Here is an 18,892-nt window from a genome sequence, read left to right as displayed (position 1 = left end):
AAAACTATAATAATGTTGTTTTTCAGTCTCTAAGTGGTATCTGACACTGCGACCCCATGGACTGCAGCGTACTGGGCTCCTCTGCCCTCCGCTATCTATTGGAGTTTGCTCAAATTCATGTCCTTTGAGTTGGTGATGCTATCTGACCATCTCATCCTTTGCCACCTCCTAGCTCAGATGGTAAAGTGTCTGCCTACAATGCAGGAGACACGGGTTTGATCTCTGGATTGGGAAGATCCTCTGAAGAAGGAAATGGCAACCCACTCCAGTATTCTTGCCTGGAGAATCCCATGGACAGAGGAGCCTGACAGGGTTGCAGAGTGAGACATGACCTGAGTGACTAACACACATCTCCTTTTGTCATCAGTCTTTCCCAGCATCAAGGTCTTTTCCAGTGAGTCTGCTCTTTGCATCAAGTGGCCAACTATACATCAATTTAAAAACAGATAAGTACTGCCCACCCCAAAAAGAAAATAGTAACAAGGTTGCTTATAATGAACCACTGTCACACAGATGCTAGGTGGTGTTAGCCTGTGGTATTAAAAAATTTTAACACCTCTTTCTGTTTCATAGCTATGACTCTCCTTTCTGATGGGTAAATTAAACTGTTGAAGTGAGGACCATGAGAATTTCTTATCTTTTGATCTACTTTGCACATTGAATACCCTCTAATGTTGATGCTAGAATATTAGTGATTCCTAATGAAAAGCAGCACATTGTACATTACCATACACCTGTATCAGCCTGGTTTGTACCATCTCAAGTCCAATTGCTATGGCCTAGATCTTACTGGGTTCTGTCAAGGGCCATTTTCAATAGGCTTTTTGGCAGCCCAGGTAACTCTATTAAATAAAGTGAAAGAATAAATAAATACGTTAGATTTTTTAAATCAGCACCAACATGAAGTATCCATTAATTATATTAAAGGAGATAAAATATTTTAAGGGCCATGATAAAGTGGAAAGTAATTGTAGATCCAGAATTCAATTGAAAACAGACATTAGTAGTATAATGTTTGTACAGGTTTTTTTTTTAAGCAAAAACAATCATCTGTAAATAGCAAAGTTGGTGAGAGTGGTAGTTTGGAAAGTTAAAACTGACTTCTTGTTAAGTGAAACCCCCTGCATATATCCCTACTTCAAGGGAAAGAAACCCAACATTGCTTTGCTTTGGGATATATTAATAATTATGGAATTAAAAGATTATGATTAATGGAAAATTGTTATGCTAATTTAATTAGTCAGAACATAAACTCCAGCTTTTGATTACTGTGCTCTTAGAAGAATATTAAAAAGCAAAATCTGGAGAGTTCCCAAAGAGAAATGGTAAGAATCACTAGAAGTCTTAAAAAACTCATTTAAGAAAAGCTGCAAGAGTTGTTTTCATTGAAACTATCTTCAAGAAAATAAAAGGTGTTGAGAAAATATTATTGTTTGGTGTTTTCTCTTAAAAAAATATTTATTGATTTAGGCCACACCACATGGCTTGTGGAATTTCCCAACCCTGGAATCGAATGAGGGTCTCCTGCATTGCAGGCAGATTCTTTACCAACTGAGCTATGAGGCAAGAGTGATTGGTTGGCACTATCAGCAAAAGAATATACAGATATTAAAACTGGCTGGTGAGAGAAGTCGTCTTTATTGATAGAGACAACCAGAAAGAAACAGCCTTGTGTTGAGTGTGGCAGGCCATCAGGAGGCAAGGCTTCCCGGGGTTTTGTAGCTACCTCCACATTCTATGTATGATTACAATTTGCCACCAGATACTCTTATCATGGTACTATCGTTGAGTCCCAGTTACTGAGATTTGAACTCTGACATCTCAAACTTTGTTTCTGCCCACATAGTTGTCAGAAGTTAGGGATGATAGAAAGGCTTGCTGGTTTCTGAGGGGACACTCACAAGGAACTTTGTCTCAACTGTAAGACTCAAAAATACTCTTCCTCTAGCCCAGTTTAAAGCCCACTTGTTTTCATGTGTTTACTTCATTGTTTGCTTGTTTTTAATGCTAAAATTTCTCTGAACCCTCCCCTTCCTCCTTATGGCAGCATCTGCCCCTACTTGCTGCAGCTTTTCTCAATCCCAGTGGATCACCATGGTTCTCATGGCTGATAAAGAACTCTTCAATGGAGCACCTTGTAGGTTTCATTGTTTACTTCCTTGTAGCTTCTGCTCTTGTGATTTTTATGCTCCTGGGGGACCCTTCTTATAGCCCAACCTCTTTAAACCATTATTTTGTTTTGATTCCTCTAGGTAGATGTGGAGGAGAGGCTAGTCATTGTGGATACCCAGATGCGTTTCTTCTCTCTTTCCTTTTGAAGGAGGCAGCAAGAAGTTTCTTTGTGAGAAAATGCTCCAACTGAAGCCTGGGATGCATCAGCCCTTGGAGAAGAAGGGGCCTTCTGAGAGGACGGTGAATGAGCCGGAGACTCAGCCTGAGAAAGCCGGATTCTCCTCTATGTCCTACAGCGAGTAAGGGACTCTGTGTTTCAGAGACTATTATAGCAGCTTTCAGGGTCTGTATGCAAACTATTTGCCTTAACTGTAGGGCTTGCTCTTAAGACCAGCCTGGAAATTCTTTAGAGAAAAGTCTATAGTATTTTTATTATAATTACTTTATATTATTCAGAGAAATTTGGTTTTATTCTAATTAACAATGCATGTGTTGTTGAATAGTCACCAAGTTGTGTCTGACTCTTCTGCGAGCCTATGGACTGTAGCCCGCCAGGCTCTTCTGTCCATGGGATTTCCCAGGCAAAAATACTGGGGTGGGTTGCCGTTTCCTTCTCCAGGGGATCTTCCTGACCCAGGATTCAAACCTGAGTCTTTTGCATCTCCTGCATTGGTAGGCAGTTTCTTTACCACTGAGCCACCAGGGAAGCCTGACAATACATATATACACCAAATATATGATCTCATGGATACTTGAGATTTCATGGAGCCCTTCTGGTCATGTGAGTGGTGTCTCTTTTCTGCATTGATGGGAGCACATAAGAATCTCCTATTACCTCATCTGTGTTGATGGTGAAAAGTTGACCCATATTAGTGCTGAAGAGGTGGAATTATACAGAGGCTCCTCCATCTCTACTCCATTCTCTTCAGAAGCTCACATCCCTGGTTTCTAGAATAGCAATTTGTATAAGCTTAATTTTTTAAACTTATTTTTTATTGAGGTACCATCAGTTTATGACATTATATAACTTCCATGAGTACAATCTTATATTTCCATTTCTGTATGCACTACAGTGTGATTAGCTCAATTTCAAAAATAAGCTTACAAAATTGCCCAATAATGGCCTGATCACTGGATTTGGCAGTCTGTCTTTAATGGCCATTTTCCTGAAACTTTTCAAAGACATTCAATTAGTATAGAATTAATCTATTATATAATTACCTGTGAGCATCAGTTACTGAAATACTAAATCATCACTAACTTGCTTAGTGGTTGAGGATCAGCTTTGAAGGTGGTTCAGGTTTTGCTTCATACGCCATTGAATCTCTGTTAATATGTAACACTTAAATTTCACTGACCCAGAAAATAATGTTAGAGCTAAAATAACGAGAAATATTTTAGAACTGAGAACACCAAGGCCCAAAGATATAGTTGCTTGCTCACAGTTGTACAGTGGACTTTGGTAGAAATAATATCAAAATGCTGGGCTCTCAATTCACAAAGCCTCCACCCACTTTGTCAAATGCATTTAAAATTTTTATATTCTCACAATTGTTCTTTTTTAAAAATAGACTTTGCTTTTAGAACAGGAAGTTTAGAGCAAAATTGAGCGGAAAGTACAGAGAGTCCCCATCTACCTATCCTTGTCCCTGCACATGCATAGCCTCTTCCCCTAGTATCAACATCTTGTACCATAGTGGTGTATTTGTTGATATTTGTTGCAGTCGATGAAAATCATTATCACTCAAAGTCAACAGTTTATGTTCGGGTTCATTCTTGGTCTTGTACATTCTATGGGTTTTGACACAAGTATAATGACATGCATCCATCGTTACAGTATCATATAGAATGAGTGTTCACTGCCCTAAAAGTACTCTGTGCTCCACCTACTCATCCTTCTCTGCCTTCTAATCCCTGGCAACCGGTGGCCTTTTTACTGTCACTACAGTTTTGGCTTTTCCAGAATGTCATATAGTTGCAATCATATGCTATGTAGCTTTTTCAGACTGGTTTCTTTCACTTAGTAATATGCACTTAAGATTCCTCCATGTCTTTTAATAGTTTGACTGCACATTTCTTTTAAGAACCAAAAAATATTTCATTTTATGGATTTACCACCGTCTATTTATCTGTTCACCTACTGAGGAACATCTAGGTTGCTTCCAAGTTTTCACAATTATTAATAAAGCTGCAGTAAACATTGTGTGCAGATTTTGATGTGGACATAAATTTTCATCTAATTTGGGTAAATAGTGAGGGATGCAGTTACTGGGTCATATGTAGGAATATGTTTAATTTTGTAAGAAACTGTCAAGCTGTCTTCAAAGATAGCTATAAATAACATTTTGCATTCCTACCAGCTATAAATGAGGGTATCTGTTGCTTCACATCTTCACCAGCATTTAGTGTTGTCAGTGTTCTGTATGGTCACCATTCTAAGAGATGTATAGTAGTAGCTTAGTGAAAGTAAAAGCTACTCAATCATGTCCGACTCTTTGTGACCCCATGGACTTTATAGTCCACGGAACTCTCCAGGCCAGAATACTGGAGTGGGTAGCCATTCTCTTCTCCAAGGCATCTTCCCAACACAGGGACCAAACCCAGGTCTCCCACATTGCAGGCAGAATCTTTACTGTCTGAGCCACCAGGGAAGCCCCTAGTAATAGCTTACTGTTTGTAGATTTTTTTTTCGTGATGACCACTCTGACCAGTGTGAGGTGATACCTTATTATAGTTTGGATTTGCATTTAGTAGTAGCTTACTCTTGTTTTAATTGGCAGTTCCATGATGACAATGATGTCATTGAAAAATGGGCAGAAGACCTAAATAGATGTTTCTCCAAAGAAGACATACAAATGGCCAACAAACACATGAGAAGATGCTAAACATTGCTCATTATTAGAGAAATGTAAATCAAGGCTATAATAAGGTACTACCTCACACTGGTCAGAGTGGCCATCATGAAAAAATCTAGAAACAATAAATGCTGGAGAGGGTGTGCAGGAAAGAAAACCTTCTCGCGGTATTGGTAGGAATGTAAACTGATACAACAACTATGGAGAAACAGTATGGACGTGTCTTAGGAAACTAAAAGTGAAACTACCATATGACCTCGCAGTCCCACTATGGGGCATATACTCTGAGAAAACCATAACTCAAAAAGACACATGTACCCCAATGTTCATTGCAGCACTGTTAACAATAGCCAAGACATGCAAGCAGCCTAAATGTCCACTGACAGATGAATAGAGAGAGATGTGGTACGTATGTTCAACAGAATATTGCTCAGCCATATAAAGGAATGACATTTGGTCATTTTTAGTGATATGGACGGATCTAGAGTCTGTCATACAGAGTAAAGTAAGTCAGAAAAACAAATATTGTATATTAACACACATATATGGAATCTAGAAAAATGGTACAGATGAACCTATTTTCAGGGCAGGAATAAAGACACAGATGTCGAAAACAGACATGTAGACCCAGAGTGGGAAGAAGAGGGTGGGGCGAATTGAGTGAGTAGCACTGACATATACATTACCGTGTGAAATGGATGCTAGTGGGAAGCTGCTGCACAGCACAGGCCGCTCAGCTCAGTGCTCTGTGATGACCCAGAAGGGAGGGAGGGAGGCTCAAGGAGGAGGGGATAAATGATACACATAGCTGATTCACCCTGTTGTGCAGCAGAAACTAACACAGCATTGTAAAGTGATTATACTCCAATTAATTAATTAATTGATAAAGTAGAACTTGAAAAGAAAACCATTTTTAGAAGTATGGGAGCAGGAGAAAAGATGATCTTAGAAGAAATCTTTTACCCAGAGACACTCTCTTATTTTCCTTCCTTCATTCCCTTTACCCATTCCCGTCACTAAACACCAGCTAGAGTTCCGCGTGGGGACTCTACTGGTGAAATTCTCAAAGCACCTTCTGCTGAAGCACCATAATCTATCAGTCACCCCTTTCTACCCTTACCGCTTCCCACTTTAGGAAATATTCCTTGATCCAGGATCAGGCTCGAGATTTGACCCACCTGCGGGAAAAGATAAGGATTGGGAGGGCTGTCTCTTCCCTTCTCATCCAACATGTTCAGAACGCAGTGAAGGCCTTTGAAGAGCTCCTCAGCAGTAGGAAGATTGACTATAACATGGAACAGCATTTCCGTGAGCAGCTGGCCAAGAGCAGCCAGCTGGCAGAGAGCCTCGCCAGCAAGTTCAACACAGGTAAGCCAGGCCCAGGGCTCAGGAGGGCCCTTAGTCCCTCCCCCATTCACACTCCCAGACCTGCACTCATTCACAAGTGACATTTCAATCTGGTGTCCTGTCCTGTAATCACTATCTTGGGGCTATGGCAGAGTCAGGGCTGGCTGGTGAGAAGCAAGAGAGGCACACAGGGTTGGGGATGCCGTGATGATTGCCAGCTACTCTGTCTCGTGGAGTATGGCCACTACGGCAGGAGGCATCACTGGGGGTGACAGCATGTATCTGAAACTAATTGGTAGAAAGAGAGGTGGAATGGGGCAGCTGGCTGCTGTGAAAAGAGTCCTAAACTAGGAATCTAAAGACTTCTGCTCTAGCCTGTATGTGTTCGTTGCTAGTTCTGGACATGTTCATATTTCTTTTGATATCTGTTTCCTCACCTAAAAAAATTTAGATCAAATAATACAAGCCCCTAACTCTTGCATGATTGTTCTTAGGATCAAATAAACAATATTAATCAGTGCACTTGAAAAGAATGATAAGAGAATCGTGCTGATTTGGGAATTGTTTAGAATACTATTTTTTTTTTTTGTATGTTTTGGTTTTTTGATCATGAAGCCTGAGGGATCTTAGTTCCCTGACCACGGATCGAATATGCACCCCCTGCATTGGAAGGTGAAGTCTTAACCACTGGACTGCCAGGGAAGTCCCTGGGAATGCTTTAGTCACTCTATGTATAAGTACCTTTTGTGGGAATGTTTATTATTTCAGAAGGCAGTTACATAGAATATTGTCTAGTGACCTGAGGGCACATAGTAAGAGCTGGTTTGAGGCCATTGTGCAGGCTCCTGATGGCAGATGCAGAGGTGGGACAGGGTGGCTGTTACCTATATGGAGACAGGTTCTGCATGAAAACTGATGGGACACACAAACACGGGACTGGGAACCTGCCCCATGGCAGGACTGGGAGGCTCTGGCTGGGGTGATCAAGAGGCCAGCTGGACAAATACCCCATGATCTGAGGGAAAAGAGACATTTTCAACTTTTTACTCTGACTCAGGGCAGAGCAAGTAGAGGTTACTGATGATCTTTGAGGTGGGTTCAGGAGAAAGCAATGGCAACCCACTCCAGTACTCTTGCCTGGAAAATCCCATGGACAGAGGAACCTGGTAGGCTGCAGTCCATGGGGTCACTAAGAGTCAGACATGACTGAGCGACTTCACTTTCACTTTTCACTTTCATGCATTGGAGAAGGAAATGGCAGCCCACTCCAGTATTCTTGCCTGGAGAATCCCAGGGATGGCGGAGCCTGGTGGGCTGCTGTCTATGGGGTCACACAGAGTTGGACATGACTGAAGTGACTTAGCAGCAGTAGCAGCATGAAAGTTTGCCAGACATGCTCTCTAAACACTCAACCCAGTGTCTCCCGAAAAAATTCAGAGAAGCCTGTACTTGAGCATCAAGGAGCTATGTGTCTCTGACCCCAGAGAGAGAACCCAGTGTGTGCTTGTATTTGGTAAATGAGAGCTGTTTAAAGTAAGACTGCTCCTTTTCTCAATTTGGTTTTCAGATGACGGTATAAGTAAGAAGAAGCAAAGAGAACAGGTGCTGCAGAGACTCAGGTAACTCCAAATTTTCAGGGGCTATGAAAGATAAAATCTAGTCAAGAATCCAGAGCAAGGGCCAGAAGATCAGTGGAGCAGCAGCTCTCTCACCCCATGAAAACCGAACAGCTGATTATACCATTAGTACCTTAGTGACAAGGTGGTCTCATTTCCCTTTTTTTAGTTTATTATTCTTCTAGTTCCAAGGCTCATATTAATACACTCATTTAGTAATGTAGTAATTTAGCCTAATTCTCCAGTCTTAGGAGTCTCCCATCCTCCCAGGGATCACCTCTGGTCTCCCCTAGATCTTTAAAACCTGGAGTGAGATCATATCTGAAATCTTTAAGAGTGACCCAACAAGTGCTGGCAGATGTTGAATGGCTACAAATTTCTTTCAAACAAAAAAGTTTTATATTATAAATATGACATAGATTTATATGATGTATGACTAGGGAAAGGATAATTCACTCAGTTGTGTCTGACTCTGTGTCCAGCCCTTTGTGATCCCATGGACTATAGCCCGCCAGGCTCCTCTGTCCATGGAATTCTCCAGGCCAGAATAATGGAGTGGGTAGCCATTCCCTTCATCCAGGGGCTCTCCCCAACCCAGGAATCAAATCCAGGTCTCCGGTATCGCAGGCAGGTTTTTTCCCAACTGAGCCACCAGGGAAGCCCAAGGAGGTCTGAAAAGTACAAGACACCTAGAAGGGAGCATTGCCTCAGGAAGCAGTTTTAAATGGGTCACCACAAATACTATTTAATGGATTATGTCACACGGTATGTTGAACTCTTTATGGGCCTCTGGGTGTCTTGTCAAAGTGTTAAAGAGCCTGATGGGTCTTCTCTCTTTCTCAGGATGTTTGTGGCCAAGGCACTGGACATTGTTGTTCTCCCTGCCTCCCAACTCTCTACCCCCAAATGAAAATGGATTGTTTGGCTGCTTCTCTGAAGGAACAGTCTCCTTGACTCCTGGGGACTCTCCTCTAAGCCCCCAGATCAGTATAACTGTGATGTTTGGGTGACTTTCACTTTTCCTCTGTCTTTCTTACTTCCTAGTATCTTAAGGGGGAGGCAGAAGAGGGGTAAGAAGACAGACGTCCTGCAGACGCAGCAGGATGCCCAGCCTCAGACTTGGCCCCAGACCTGCTCCAGCAGCCATGCCCAGTCCACCGCCCATCACTCCCCTAGCAGTACCTACCTGCTGCTCAATCAGCAGAAAGTGCGCCCTGCAGTGGACATGGCCAGTAAGTACCCAGACATCCTCCAGTTTCTGGGCACTTGCTTATTTGTCTAGACCAAGAGGAGGCATCGTGGCAGCCACACCCTGCAGACCTACTGTGACATGCCTGATTGAGCACAGGTCAGGGATTCATTGCCAAGCACAGGCTTCAGGGGTGTCAGATAGCTTTTCTTCATTCCTAGTGCCTCACTTTATCAGCCACCAGACCCTGACTCAGGCACATACATGGTGCTGGATTTGAGGGGAGGGGTCATGAGTTGGGAAGGGGAGGGGACAATTGCTCCCTCCTACCTGCAACACAGTCATGTCACCTTTCAGACCACAGACACGAATATCATTAACATTGGACCTTTGATCCTGAACTCCTTTGGGTAAACAGCCACAGTTTCTCTTTTGTGTGTGGGTGAGTCGTTCAGTAGGGTCCAACTCTGGAACCTCATGGACTGTAGCCCAACAGGCTCCTTTGTCCATGGAATTCTCCAGGCAAGAATACTGGAGTATGTAGGCACTCCCTTCTCCAGGGGATCTTCCCAACCCAGGGATCGAACCCAGGTCTCCTGCATTGCAGGCAGATTCTTCACCATCTGAGCTTCCAGGGAAGCCCATTTTTTCCTATTATTTGTTTATTTTTACATTTATATTTTTTACTTTTTCCTATTTTTATTCACCACTAAATATTCTCTATCATCTGTGAATTTACAGATCCCACCCATCATTCTAATAATTCAGCTGTAATATCCTCTAAACCATCAGTTACTGGGACTGACTAAATCCATCACCATCATGACACTCCCCAGAATTCCCCAAAGAGGGCCCTTGGGTAGCTTTGGTTTAAGAATAAGTTTAAAATCAAGGCTTCATTTTTCTCCTGCTCAGCATTCCCTTTGTTTTCCCTCCTGAGGAAAGCATCTGACTCATACAGAGTCAGTTGTAAACAACCAGGGGCCAGGAAACCATCCTTAGTCCCTGGCTATATGTGTTTGTTTTTATTTTTTCTGAATGTTTTAGGCATGTTGTTTTTGTTGTTTATTCACTCAGTCGTGTCCAACTCTTTGCAACCCCATGATCTGTAGCACACCAGGCTTCCCTCTCCTTCAACATCTCCTGAAACTTGCTCAAACTCATGTCCATTGAGTTGGTGATGCGATCCAACCATCTCATCCTCTGTCTTCCCCTTCTCCTCCCGCCTTCAATCTTTCCCAGCATCAGGGTCTTTTCTAATGAGGCATGAATAAGCCATAATGGATTTTGACCTGGAACTATTCCTGTTTCTCATTTTACATGAGAAGCAAAGCAGCATGTCTCCTCTTGAGTATAGCAGTCAAGGAAAGACAGAAAATTCACATTTATTGAGCATCTATTATGCTCATATTATTGATCACTATATATATATGCTGCCTCATTTAATCAGGACAGCAATCCTTTTAAATTAGTGGTGGTGTCTTGATTTTACAGCACAGCTAAGGACACTGAGGCCCAGTGAGGTCAGGAAACTTACTGAAGCAGTCCAGCTTGGAGTAACATTGACTGTGATCCTGGCTGACTGTAAAGCTTGGAGTGCCCTTTGCACTGCGGCCTGAGCAGTCACGGACCAAGCCGGGAGGGAGTCACCCCTGTGCACACCTCTTTCTCTAGGCTTCTGGAGCCAGTGTTTTCCCCATTCCACTCTTTCTTCCCCTATGCCCAGCACAAAGGCCTAGCCTCTGCGAAGAAGACAAGACTCTATGCACGTATACTTTCACCCATGAATTTATAAATGAATGGTTTTGGTTGTGGTTTAGTCACTAAGTCTTGTTCGACTCTTGTGACCCCATGGATTCTAGGCCTCCAGGCTCCTCTGTCCATGGGATTTCCTAGGCAAGAATACTGGAGTGGGTTGCCGTTTCCTTCTCCAGGGGATTTTCTTCACCCGGGGATCAAACCTGGCTCTCTTATATCTCCTGCATTGCAGGTGGCTTCTTTACCACTGAACCAGCAGGGAAGCCCACTATAAATGAGTAGGCTGCCCTTGTTAGGTACATGACATTGTCCAAGATGGCTGATGGGAGTTTGTGGTGCATCCTTGAACTCAGTTGCCCAGAGGCACTTGGTTCTACCTCAACGCTTCCCTGAGATACAGCAGATAAAGGGCAAACATACCTTCTCCTTAGCTGCAATTCCTGCCACTACTTGTTAGAATGGCCACATTTGAGATGTGACCACGGGGGTGGCACTCTCAGAAAGTATCAGCCTTGTTTTCTATTATCTCTGTCTTTTCTGAAGGAAACTAAGCCCTTCTTTTTCCCACCTGAAGTCATCATTTTTCTCAGAGGGGCAATGGTTTATCAATACTCCTCCTTTGGGGGCCAAAATTTCTATTGCCACAAATGGTGTGTGGCAGTGTCACTGTGAGACTTAATTCCCCTCCCAGGAGGCTTGTCTCTGCTGCTTTCCACGTACAGTGTAGGACGTGTGTCCTGTGTTGTGTGGCAAGGGAAGAATGGGACAAGAACATGCTGATCACTGTTGCTGACCGACTAGAAACCTCGTATGCCCTTGGCTGAGAGGAAGCTGATTTTCTGGGGAGGGGATATAAAGGAAAAAGATGAAGAATCACATTTTGATTGGGTTTCTACGTTAAGTTATGCCTTGAACTAAAGGCTTAACATAGTCTACCTTACTCTTTATTTCACAGCAATGTTCTATTGTGTAAGTCAGGGAAGGATACTGATTTAAGTAAGCAGTTCCCTAAAGGAATTTGGCTTGATTGAGGAAAATAAGACCTCAGTCTGACCCTGCTCAGAGAAGAAACCTGGCTGTTCTGTGGCCCTTGATAATTATCCTTGAAAGGAGAAGGCTCTTAAACTTTTCTCTGAATTATGGCCCTGTCACCCAGCCGGGTTTTTTGTCTGAAGGGAACCAGCAAAAACATGATATAAATGTTCTCATAGCATCATTGAGCTGTACGATACCTTTTTTTTTTTTTTTTTTTGGTTCTATAATCCCCTATGCAAAAATATTGTACCCCAGTCATTCTTTGGACAGGAGCCAGACGATCTGAGCTATACTTAAGAATTCCTTTTACATTCTCATGAGCCATTCTGGTGGATTGCAGATCACCGCTTGCCTTTCTCGGACACGCCCTCAGCCTCAGAAGGCATCCAGAGTCAACTCAGGCAGGAGCAGTGGGGGCCGCCGGGAGTAGGCCGCTCTGTCTAGGTTCGCTGCTCATCGGCCAAAAGCAAAGGCCGTTTTCTCTTCCTCATCTTCTACCAACAATCCCAATACAGAACAAGCTCAGGAAGGAGTATCAGCTGTTTGGTGGCAAGGGCATAGACTGTTGGGTGAGAAGATCACACGTTCACAGACCAGTTTGAGAGTCCTTACTCTCATGACTTCTAAGATTGGCAGTGATTCCTACAATTGGAGGAGACATTTCTGAAGTACCTCCCTGGGATCATTCCAGCATTTGAGGATCTTAGAGAGAACGAGGAGAGAGGCCCCTGTACTTTTCCTCTGTATGCACTGTGACCCTCGGACACTGTATCTAGCAACTGCTTCTTGATATCATAGGCCAGGAGTGCCAGGAACCTTGGGGTTAAATTGATAGTCCTTGGGAAATGAGTTCTTAGCTGATACTGAGCAATTGATCACTGTCATTCACCTTAGTCTTCATTCCATGGATTGCTGTGTCAGTTTTCTCAGGCTCTTGTAACAAAGTATCACAAACTGGATGTTTTAAAACAACAGAATTGGTTCTCTCACAGTTCTGAAAACCAGGAGTCTGAAATCAAGTAGGCAGAGCCATGCTCCCTTCTTTCTTGCCTCTTCCTGACTTGATGGTTTTGGGCAGCATCCTTTACCTTAAAGATGCATCACTCCAATCCCTGCCCCCATTGTCACCTGGTCTTCTCCCCTGTGAATCTCCTATCTCTGTCTCCTCTCCTCTTCTTGTATAGACGTCAGTCATGTTGGATTTAAGGTCCACCCTAATCCAGTATCATCTCCTTTTAACTAATTAAATGTATAGAGACTCTATTTTCAAACAAGGTCACAGTCTTAGGTTCCAGGTAGACATGAATTTTTGGAGGATACTATTAAACCCAGCATAATTATTGTTAAAACACTTCATTTCTGACTTCCCCATTTGTTTCTCACTCATATTCCTTTCTGGACAGATGTCAGCCCAGCCACTCCTGCTGATTCAGCTTCATTGCCCAGCAACCACTCAGAAGCTATATCTGCTCAGCCCTCCTATCCTTTGGGTGGCACCACAGAGCAGAATGGGACACCAGACCCTGGGCATCATGGCAGCAATCACCCATGGGAAGAGATGAAGCCTCAGAAGATGAATGCCTCTGGGAACCTGTCCTCCTCCTCCTCTTTGGACCGGCCCAACTCCAAGCCCTCTGGTAAAATAACAAAGGAGCAGTTGGTGAAATATAGCCATTGACAGAAAAGACACATTCCTTTCCTGGCCAGAGGGTATTTTGTTCCTCAGTTAGACCCTGGCTCCCAGAAGTGGGTGAGAAGATGAAGGGGCAGTATCCCATGGGCCAGCCAGAGAATGAAGCCCCAGCTCCGTGCTGATCCTTACTACGTGCCTCTCTCCTTTCCACTAGCTAGGGGCTCACTCTGGGCAGGAGAATAAAGGAAGGCAAGGGCATCCTGAGGCACTCTACAAGGAGGAGGAGTTCCCTCACATTTGTGTGCTCCCTCTTTTCTGTGCTATAACCTTTTCGGTCTAGATTTTTTGGACTATTTTAGAATTCGAAGTTCAGACTTCCAAGGGGAAGATAAGTCTTCTTAACTCAAGAGTTATTGCAGAATGGAAGACTATTTCTATACACACATACAGAGAGAGACACACACACTTTGTATACAGTTATAAGCCAGTTCTGCTTCTCATTCTTTGCCATTGGGTTTGGAGCCAGGCCTCCTGGCACTCAGTGGCTAGGGGTGCACCCCTGGAGGAACTGCTTGGAAGCAGCTTGGTTTCAGTATGCAGACAGTATAACAAAACAACATTTGAAAGTCTCAGAGGAAAAACCTAGCTGTAAGCAAGATGTCCTGGTGAAGCCTATTTTTGATCTTTTTACCCTCCTCTTTCTGCATCTTTTTCCATCCTTGAAAGTGTTCCCTTCTCTCATTCCTCCTTCAGGTCGCGACACCTCCCCAGGCTCTTCCCGTCACTCTTCACCCAAGGAAGACATTCAATGTCACTCATTATTCATAGCCTGATCTAATTTCAAAAGCATTTGCCTTAGTTTCTTTCACTGGGTGAATGTTAAAAGTTGTTCAGTCATGAATCGTAGGATAAGAGAGGTCTGAAGTAGAGAGGGATGCCCTCTGGATTTCTACCAAAGGAGGTGGACACACTTTCTCATTGTTAGGCCAGTCCTCCCAAGAGCACTTTAGTGGCTTCTCACCCTTGTTCACCAGCCCAGTGTCCATCTCCCTCAGATATACTCAACTTCTCCCTGGGAGGAGGCCTCATGGAGTTCCTAGCAGAGGGCTGTCTTGGGATTGAAAGCCTGCTGCTGCTGCTGCTGCTAAGTCGCTTCAGTCTTGTCCGATTCTGTGCGATCTCATAGACGGCAGCCCATGAGGCTCCCCTGTCCCTCGGATTCTCCAGGCAAGAACACTGGAATGGGTTGCCATTTCCTTCTTCAATGCATGAAAGTGAAAAGTAAAAGTGAAGATGCTCGGTCGTATCCAACTCTTAGCGACCCCATGGACTGCAGCCCACAAAGCTCCTCCATCCATGGGATTTTCCAGGCAAGAGTACTGGAGTGGGTTGCCATTGCCTTCTCCAGGATTGAAAGCCTAAGACCGCTTTAAACAAAGTTGCCTGATGCTTCCCGGGTGCTGAGATGATCAGAGGAAGTTGACAGAAGTATGGATATGGCAGGGATCTTGCAGAGGCTCCCGTGAGGGATCCGCCTTCCTCATTTCCTACCTCTCCCATGTTTTGGTGGTATGCAACAGGGGCCGACCTGCTGGAAAAGAATCTTATTGAGATCCAAAACCTGCGCCAGCGCCTGGAGGAATCTGTATTCATCAATGACCGCCTGCGGGAGAGGCTGGAGTATGTGCTCAGCGATGCCAGCCAAGGAAAAGGTAGGAAGGACACTGAAACCTCCCGGCTCTGTCCACATCTGGGGACCTCACAGGGCATGTAGGTTTGCAGCTATAAAGACATTGGTGTGCACTACCCTGCTCTTCCTCACAGTCAGCCCAGAGAGGAAAGCAGGACAGGCATTTTTGCTCCTACTTTGTAAATGAAGACACTCAATGGCTTGCCCTGGGTAGGGCTAGTTCTCATCTTCTTGCATGCATGCTCAGTCACTCAGTCCTGTCCGACTCCTTGGAGACCTTATGAACTGTAGCCCAGCAGGCTCCTCTGTCCATGGGATTCTCCAAGCAAGGATACTTGTTCAGTTCAGTTCAGTTCAGTCATATCTGACTCTCTGCAAGCCCATGAACTGCAGCACCCCTGGCTTCCCTGTCCATCACCAACTCTCAGAGCCTACTCAAACTCATGTCCATAGAGTCAGTGATGCCATCCAACCATCTCATCCTCTGTCGCCCCCTTCTCTTCTTGCCTTCAGTCTTTCCCAGCATCAGAATCTTTTCTAGTGAATCAGCTCTTTGCATCAGGTGGCCAAAGTATTGGAGTTCAGCTTCAGCATCAGTCCTTCCAATGAATATTCAGGACTGATTTCCTTTAGGATGGACTGGTTGGATCTCCTTGCAGTCCAAGGGATTCTCAAGAGTCTTCTCCAACACCACAGTTCAAAAGCGTCATTCTTCAGTACTCAGCCCTCTTTATGGTCCAACTCTCACATCCACACATTAGTGACTACTGGAAAAACCATAGCTTTGACTAGATGGACCTTTGTTGGCAAAGTAATGTCTCTGCTTTCTAATATGTGGGTTGCAATTTCCTGCTCCAGGGGATCTTCCTGATCCAGGGCCTCAACCTGCATCACCTGCGCCTCCTACATTGGCAGGCAGATTCTTTACCACTGCACCACCTGGGAAGCTGTTCTCATCCTCAGAGCTATCTAATGTGATGCCCATTCTTGTATCTCCCGGGACTACTTGGTGCTGCCCTGAGGGCTTATGGCCTGACTGTCAGATGGTAGAGCCAAGGCTTCCATGGTGCCCTCAGCAGAGGGAGAACCACATCCCACCTTCATGTCACTACCACATGCTCTGGATGCCACCTGCCACCCTCCTCTCCCTCATGCAGATGGACTGTATTTCTACACTCCCTTGTCATGATCAGGAATATGGTGACCAGGGCCCTGACAACATCACAGCAGCGGCCAATTAGGGGGAAAGACTATGTTCCACAACCGGAGCCATTGACATGAGGGTGTGGCCCATAGTGGTGTGACTCAGCCACATCAGACTGTTGTCCCAGTGCATGAGGCTCCCAGGTTTTGCCAGAATTTTGGTGGGTGAAGGGAAGTATATCTTTGAAAGCATCTGTTACCCAAATGTGTGACTTGTCTGGTTTGTTATTATTTCCAGAAATAGTATCTACCTTTGGCTTCCATGCATAGAACCCGGAGTCCATACCTCAGCTCTATAACAAGAAAAGGGCCTTGAGGGAAGCAAGCTGGAGTTTTCAGACTTACACAGGGCAAAACCCAAACTTGGTTACTTCCATATCCCTCCATTCTGCAGCAATAGCCAGCTGCAGAATCACAGAGAGTGGAGAGTATAAAAATTGCCCAGACTCACACAGCCCAGTCTAGATAAGGTTGCTTCTTATGAGGTCCCACTTGCAAGTCCCTAGATTCACAAGCTCTAGGAGAGAAGCACAGTGGGAAATTCACATTTCACGTGTAAGTCCCTTCCCCGGATAACCAGAGAGTTACTGGCTGTGAACTGGTTACCAGCTTGGTGTTTCTTTCTCTACCTTTCCCACTTCCTGTTGCTTGTGAATAAGGAGGGGAAAAAATGTCAGTTTCTGTTGGGAGCAGTCATTGAAGAGAGTTCCCTAAATCCCTCTAGACTTCATTGCTCTGTCTCTCCCTCCCCAGGTGCTGCGCAGTCAGCTTCAGATGTATCCCTCGCCACTCCTCATTCACACACTGAGAGTCACTCTTCCGGCTCTGGTAAGGACATCCTGTGACACAACACCGGGAGGGTCTAGAGGAGTGTTCTCCAGATTCTCCAGCCCTATCCAACAGCATTTGTGGGTGTAAACCTGGAGGCATCAGATATTACCTTTAAATGAATGGATCAAATTAATAAATTATTATTTAAAAATTATTTACATGTATTCATTGAGTGACTATAAAAAGTAAAATTTGTGCAGGCCATAATGGCCTGAAATTCAAAGAAAATATTAAAGGAAAAATACATTTTCTCTATTATCTATCTCTATTTAAAGAACTAGATCAGAAAGGCGAATGTAGGGGAAAAGTTAGATCTGTTGAGAGTGGGCCTGTGGGATCCTTGAGCCCTATTACATGCTTGGAAAGAAAAAAAACTATCACATGTGAAAATATAGTAGGATAAAATCTAAATATTTATAATGAAAACCATTTGCAAGACCCAGGTGAACTCCATTCGAGAGAGTGACAGAAACTGCTTCTCAGAATTATGAAGATCAGAGTTGCCTCAAGCCTGGAGATAGTAGTTGTTGAATTTTCAAAATGGTAAAAATAATATATGTTAATATATAGAATAGTAAATTTTATTTTGATCTTTTTCAAACTAAGAATGGATTGATATTAATGAGATGACATGTCAGTTCAGTTCAGTCGCTCAGTCATGTCTGACTCTTTGCAACCCTCTGGACTTACATGCCAGCCTCCCTGTCCATCACCAACTCCCGGGGCTTGCTCAAACTCATGTCCATTAAGTCGGTGATGCCATCTGACCATCTCATCCTCTGTCACCCACTTCTCCTCTTGCCTTCAGTCTCTTCCAGTATCAGAATCTTTTCCAGTGAGTTGGCTCTTTGCATCAGGTGGCCAAAGTATTGGAGCTTCAGCTTCAGCATCAGTCCTTCCAATGAATATTCAAGACTGATTTCCTTTAGGATTGACTGGTTGGATCTCCTTGCAGTCCAAGGGACTCTCAAGAGTCTTCTCCAACACCATGGTTCAAAAGCATCAATTCTTTGGCGCTCAGCCTTCTTTATGGTCCAACTCTCACATCCATACGTGACTACTGGAAAAACCATTGCTATGACTAGACAGACCTTTGTTGACAAAGTAATGTCTCTGCTTTTTAATATGCTGTCTAGGTTTGTCATAGCTTTTCTTTCAAGGAGCAAGCATCTTTTAATTTCATGGCTGCAGTCACCATCTGCAGTGATTTTGGAGCCCAAGAAAAGAAAATTTGTCACTGATTCCATTGTTTCCCCATCTATCTGCCATGAAGTGATGGGACTGGATGCCATAATCTTTAAGTTTTTGAATGTTGAGTTTTAAGCCAGCTTTTTTACTCTCCTCTTTTACTTTCAAGAGGCTGTTTAGTTCTTCACTTTCTGCCATAAGGGTGGTGTCAATCTGCATATCTGAGGTTACTGATATTTCTCCCGGCAATCTTGATTCCAACTTGTGCTTCATCCAGCCTGGCATTTTGTAGTCAATGTAACAACTGAAGTGAAGTGTGTAGAAATGCACCTTGAAGCATTGACTGAAGCCCTTCCTGGGGACAGTGTGGGCTTC

The 18,892-nt window shown here is 43.9% G+C and overlaps 1 protein-coding gene across 1 annotated transcript; it reads left to right on the top strand.

Moving 5' to 3' along the window:
- On the top strand, window positions 2,265-17,483 carry LOC102174261 (myomegalin). The gene is made up of 7 exons (XM_018046579.1): window positions 2,265-2,471; window positions 6,163-6,395; window positions 7,942-7,993; window positions 9,035-9,222; window positions 13,376-13,609; window positions 15,186-15,317; window positions 17,252-17,483. Exons 1-7 carry the CDS (start codon window positions 2,350-2,352, stop codon window positions 17,341-17,343), a joined length of 1,053 nt encoding a protein of 350 aa, XP_017902068.1. The 5' UTR covers window positions 2,265-2,349; the 3' UTR covers window positions 17,344-17,483.

The sequence above is a fragment of the Capra hircus genome, chromosome 3, assembly GCF_001704415.2.
Source record: "Capra hircus breed San Clemente chromosome 3, ASM170441v1, whole genome shotgun sequence".
Taxonomy (NCBI): Eukaryota; Metazoa; Chordata; class Mammalia; order Artiodactyla; family Bovidae; genus Capra; species Capra hircus.
Note: the sequence above shows the minus strand (reverse complement) of the source record. Positions and strands in the feature narration are given on the sequence as shown.

Coding starts and splice junctions, on each gene's coding strand:
- LOC102174261 (XM_018046579.1), top strand. CDS start 2,350: ATGCTCCAACTGAAGCCTGGGATGCATCAGCCCTTGGAGAAGAAGGGG. Junction 7,994..9,034: donor CAGGTGCTGCAGAGACTCAG/GTAACTCCAAAT, acceptor CTTACTTCCTAG/TATCTTAAGGGGGAGGCAGA. Junction 13,610..15,185: donor GCCCAACTCCAAGCCCTCTG/GTAAAATAACAA, acceptor GGTATGCAACAG/GGGCCGACCTGCTGGAAAAG.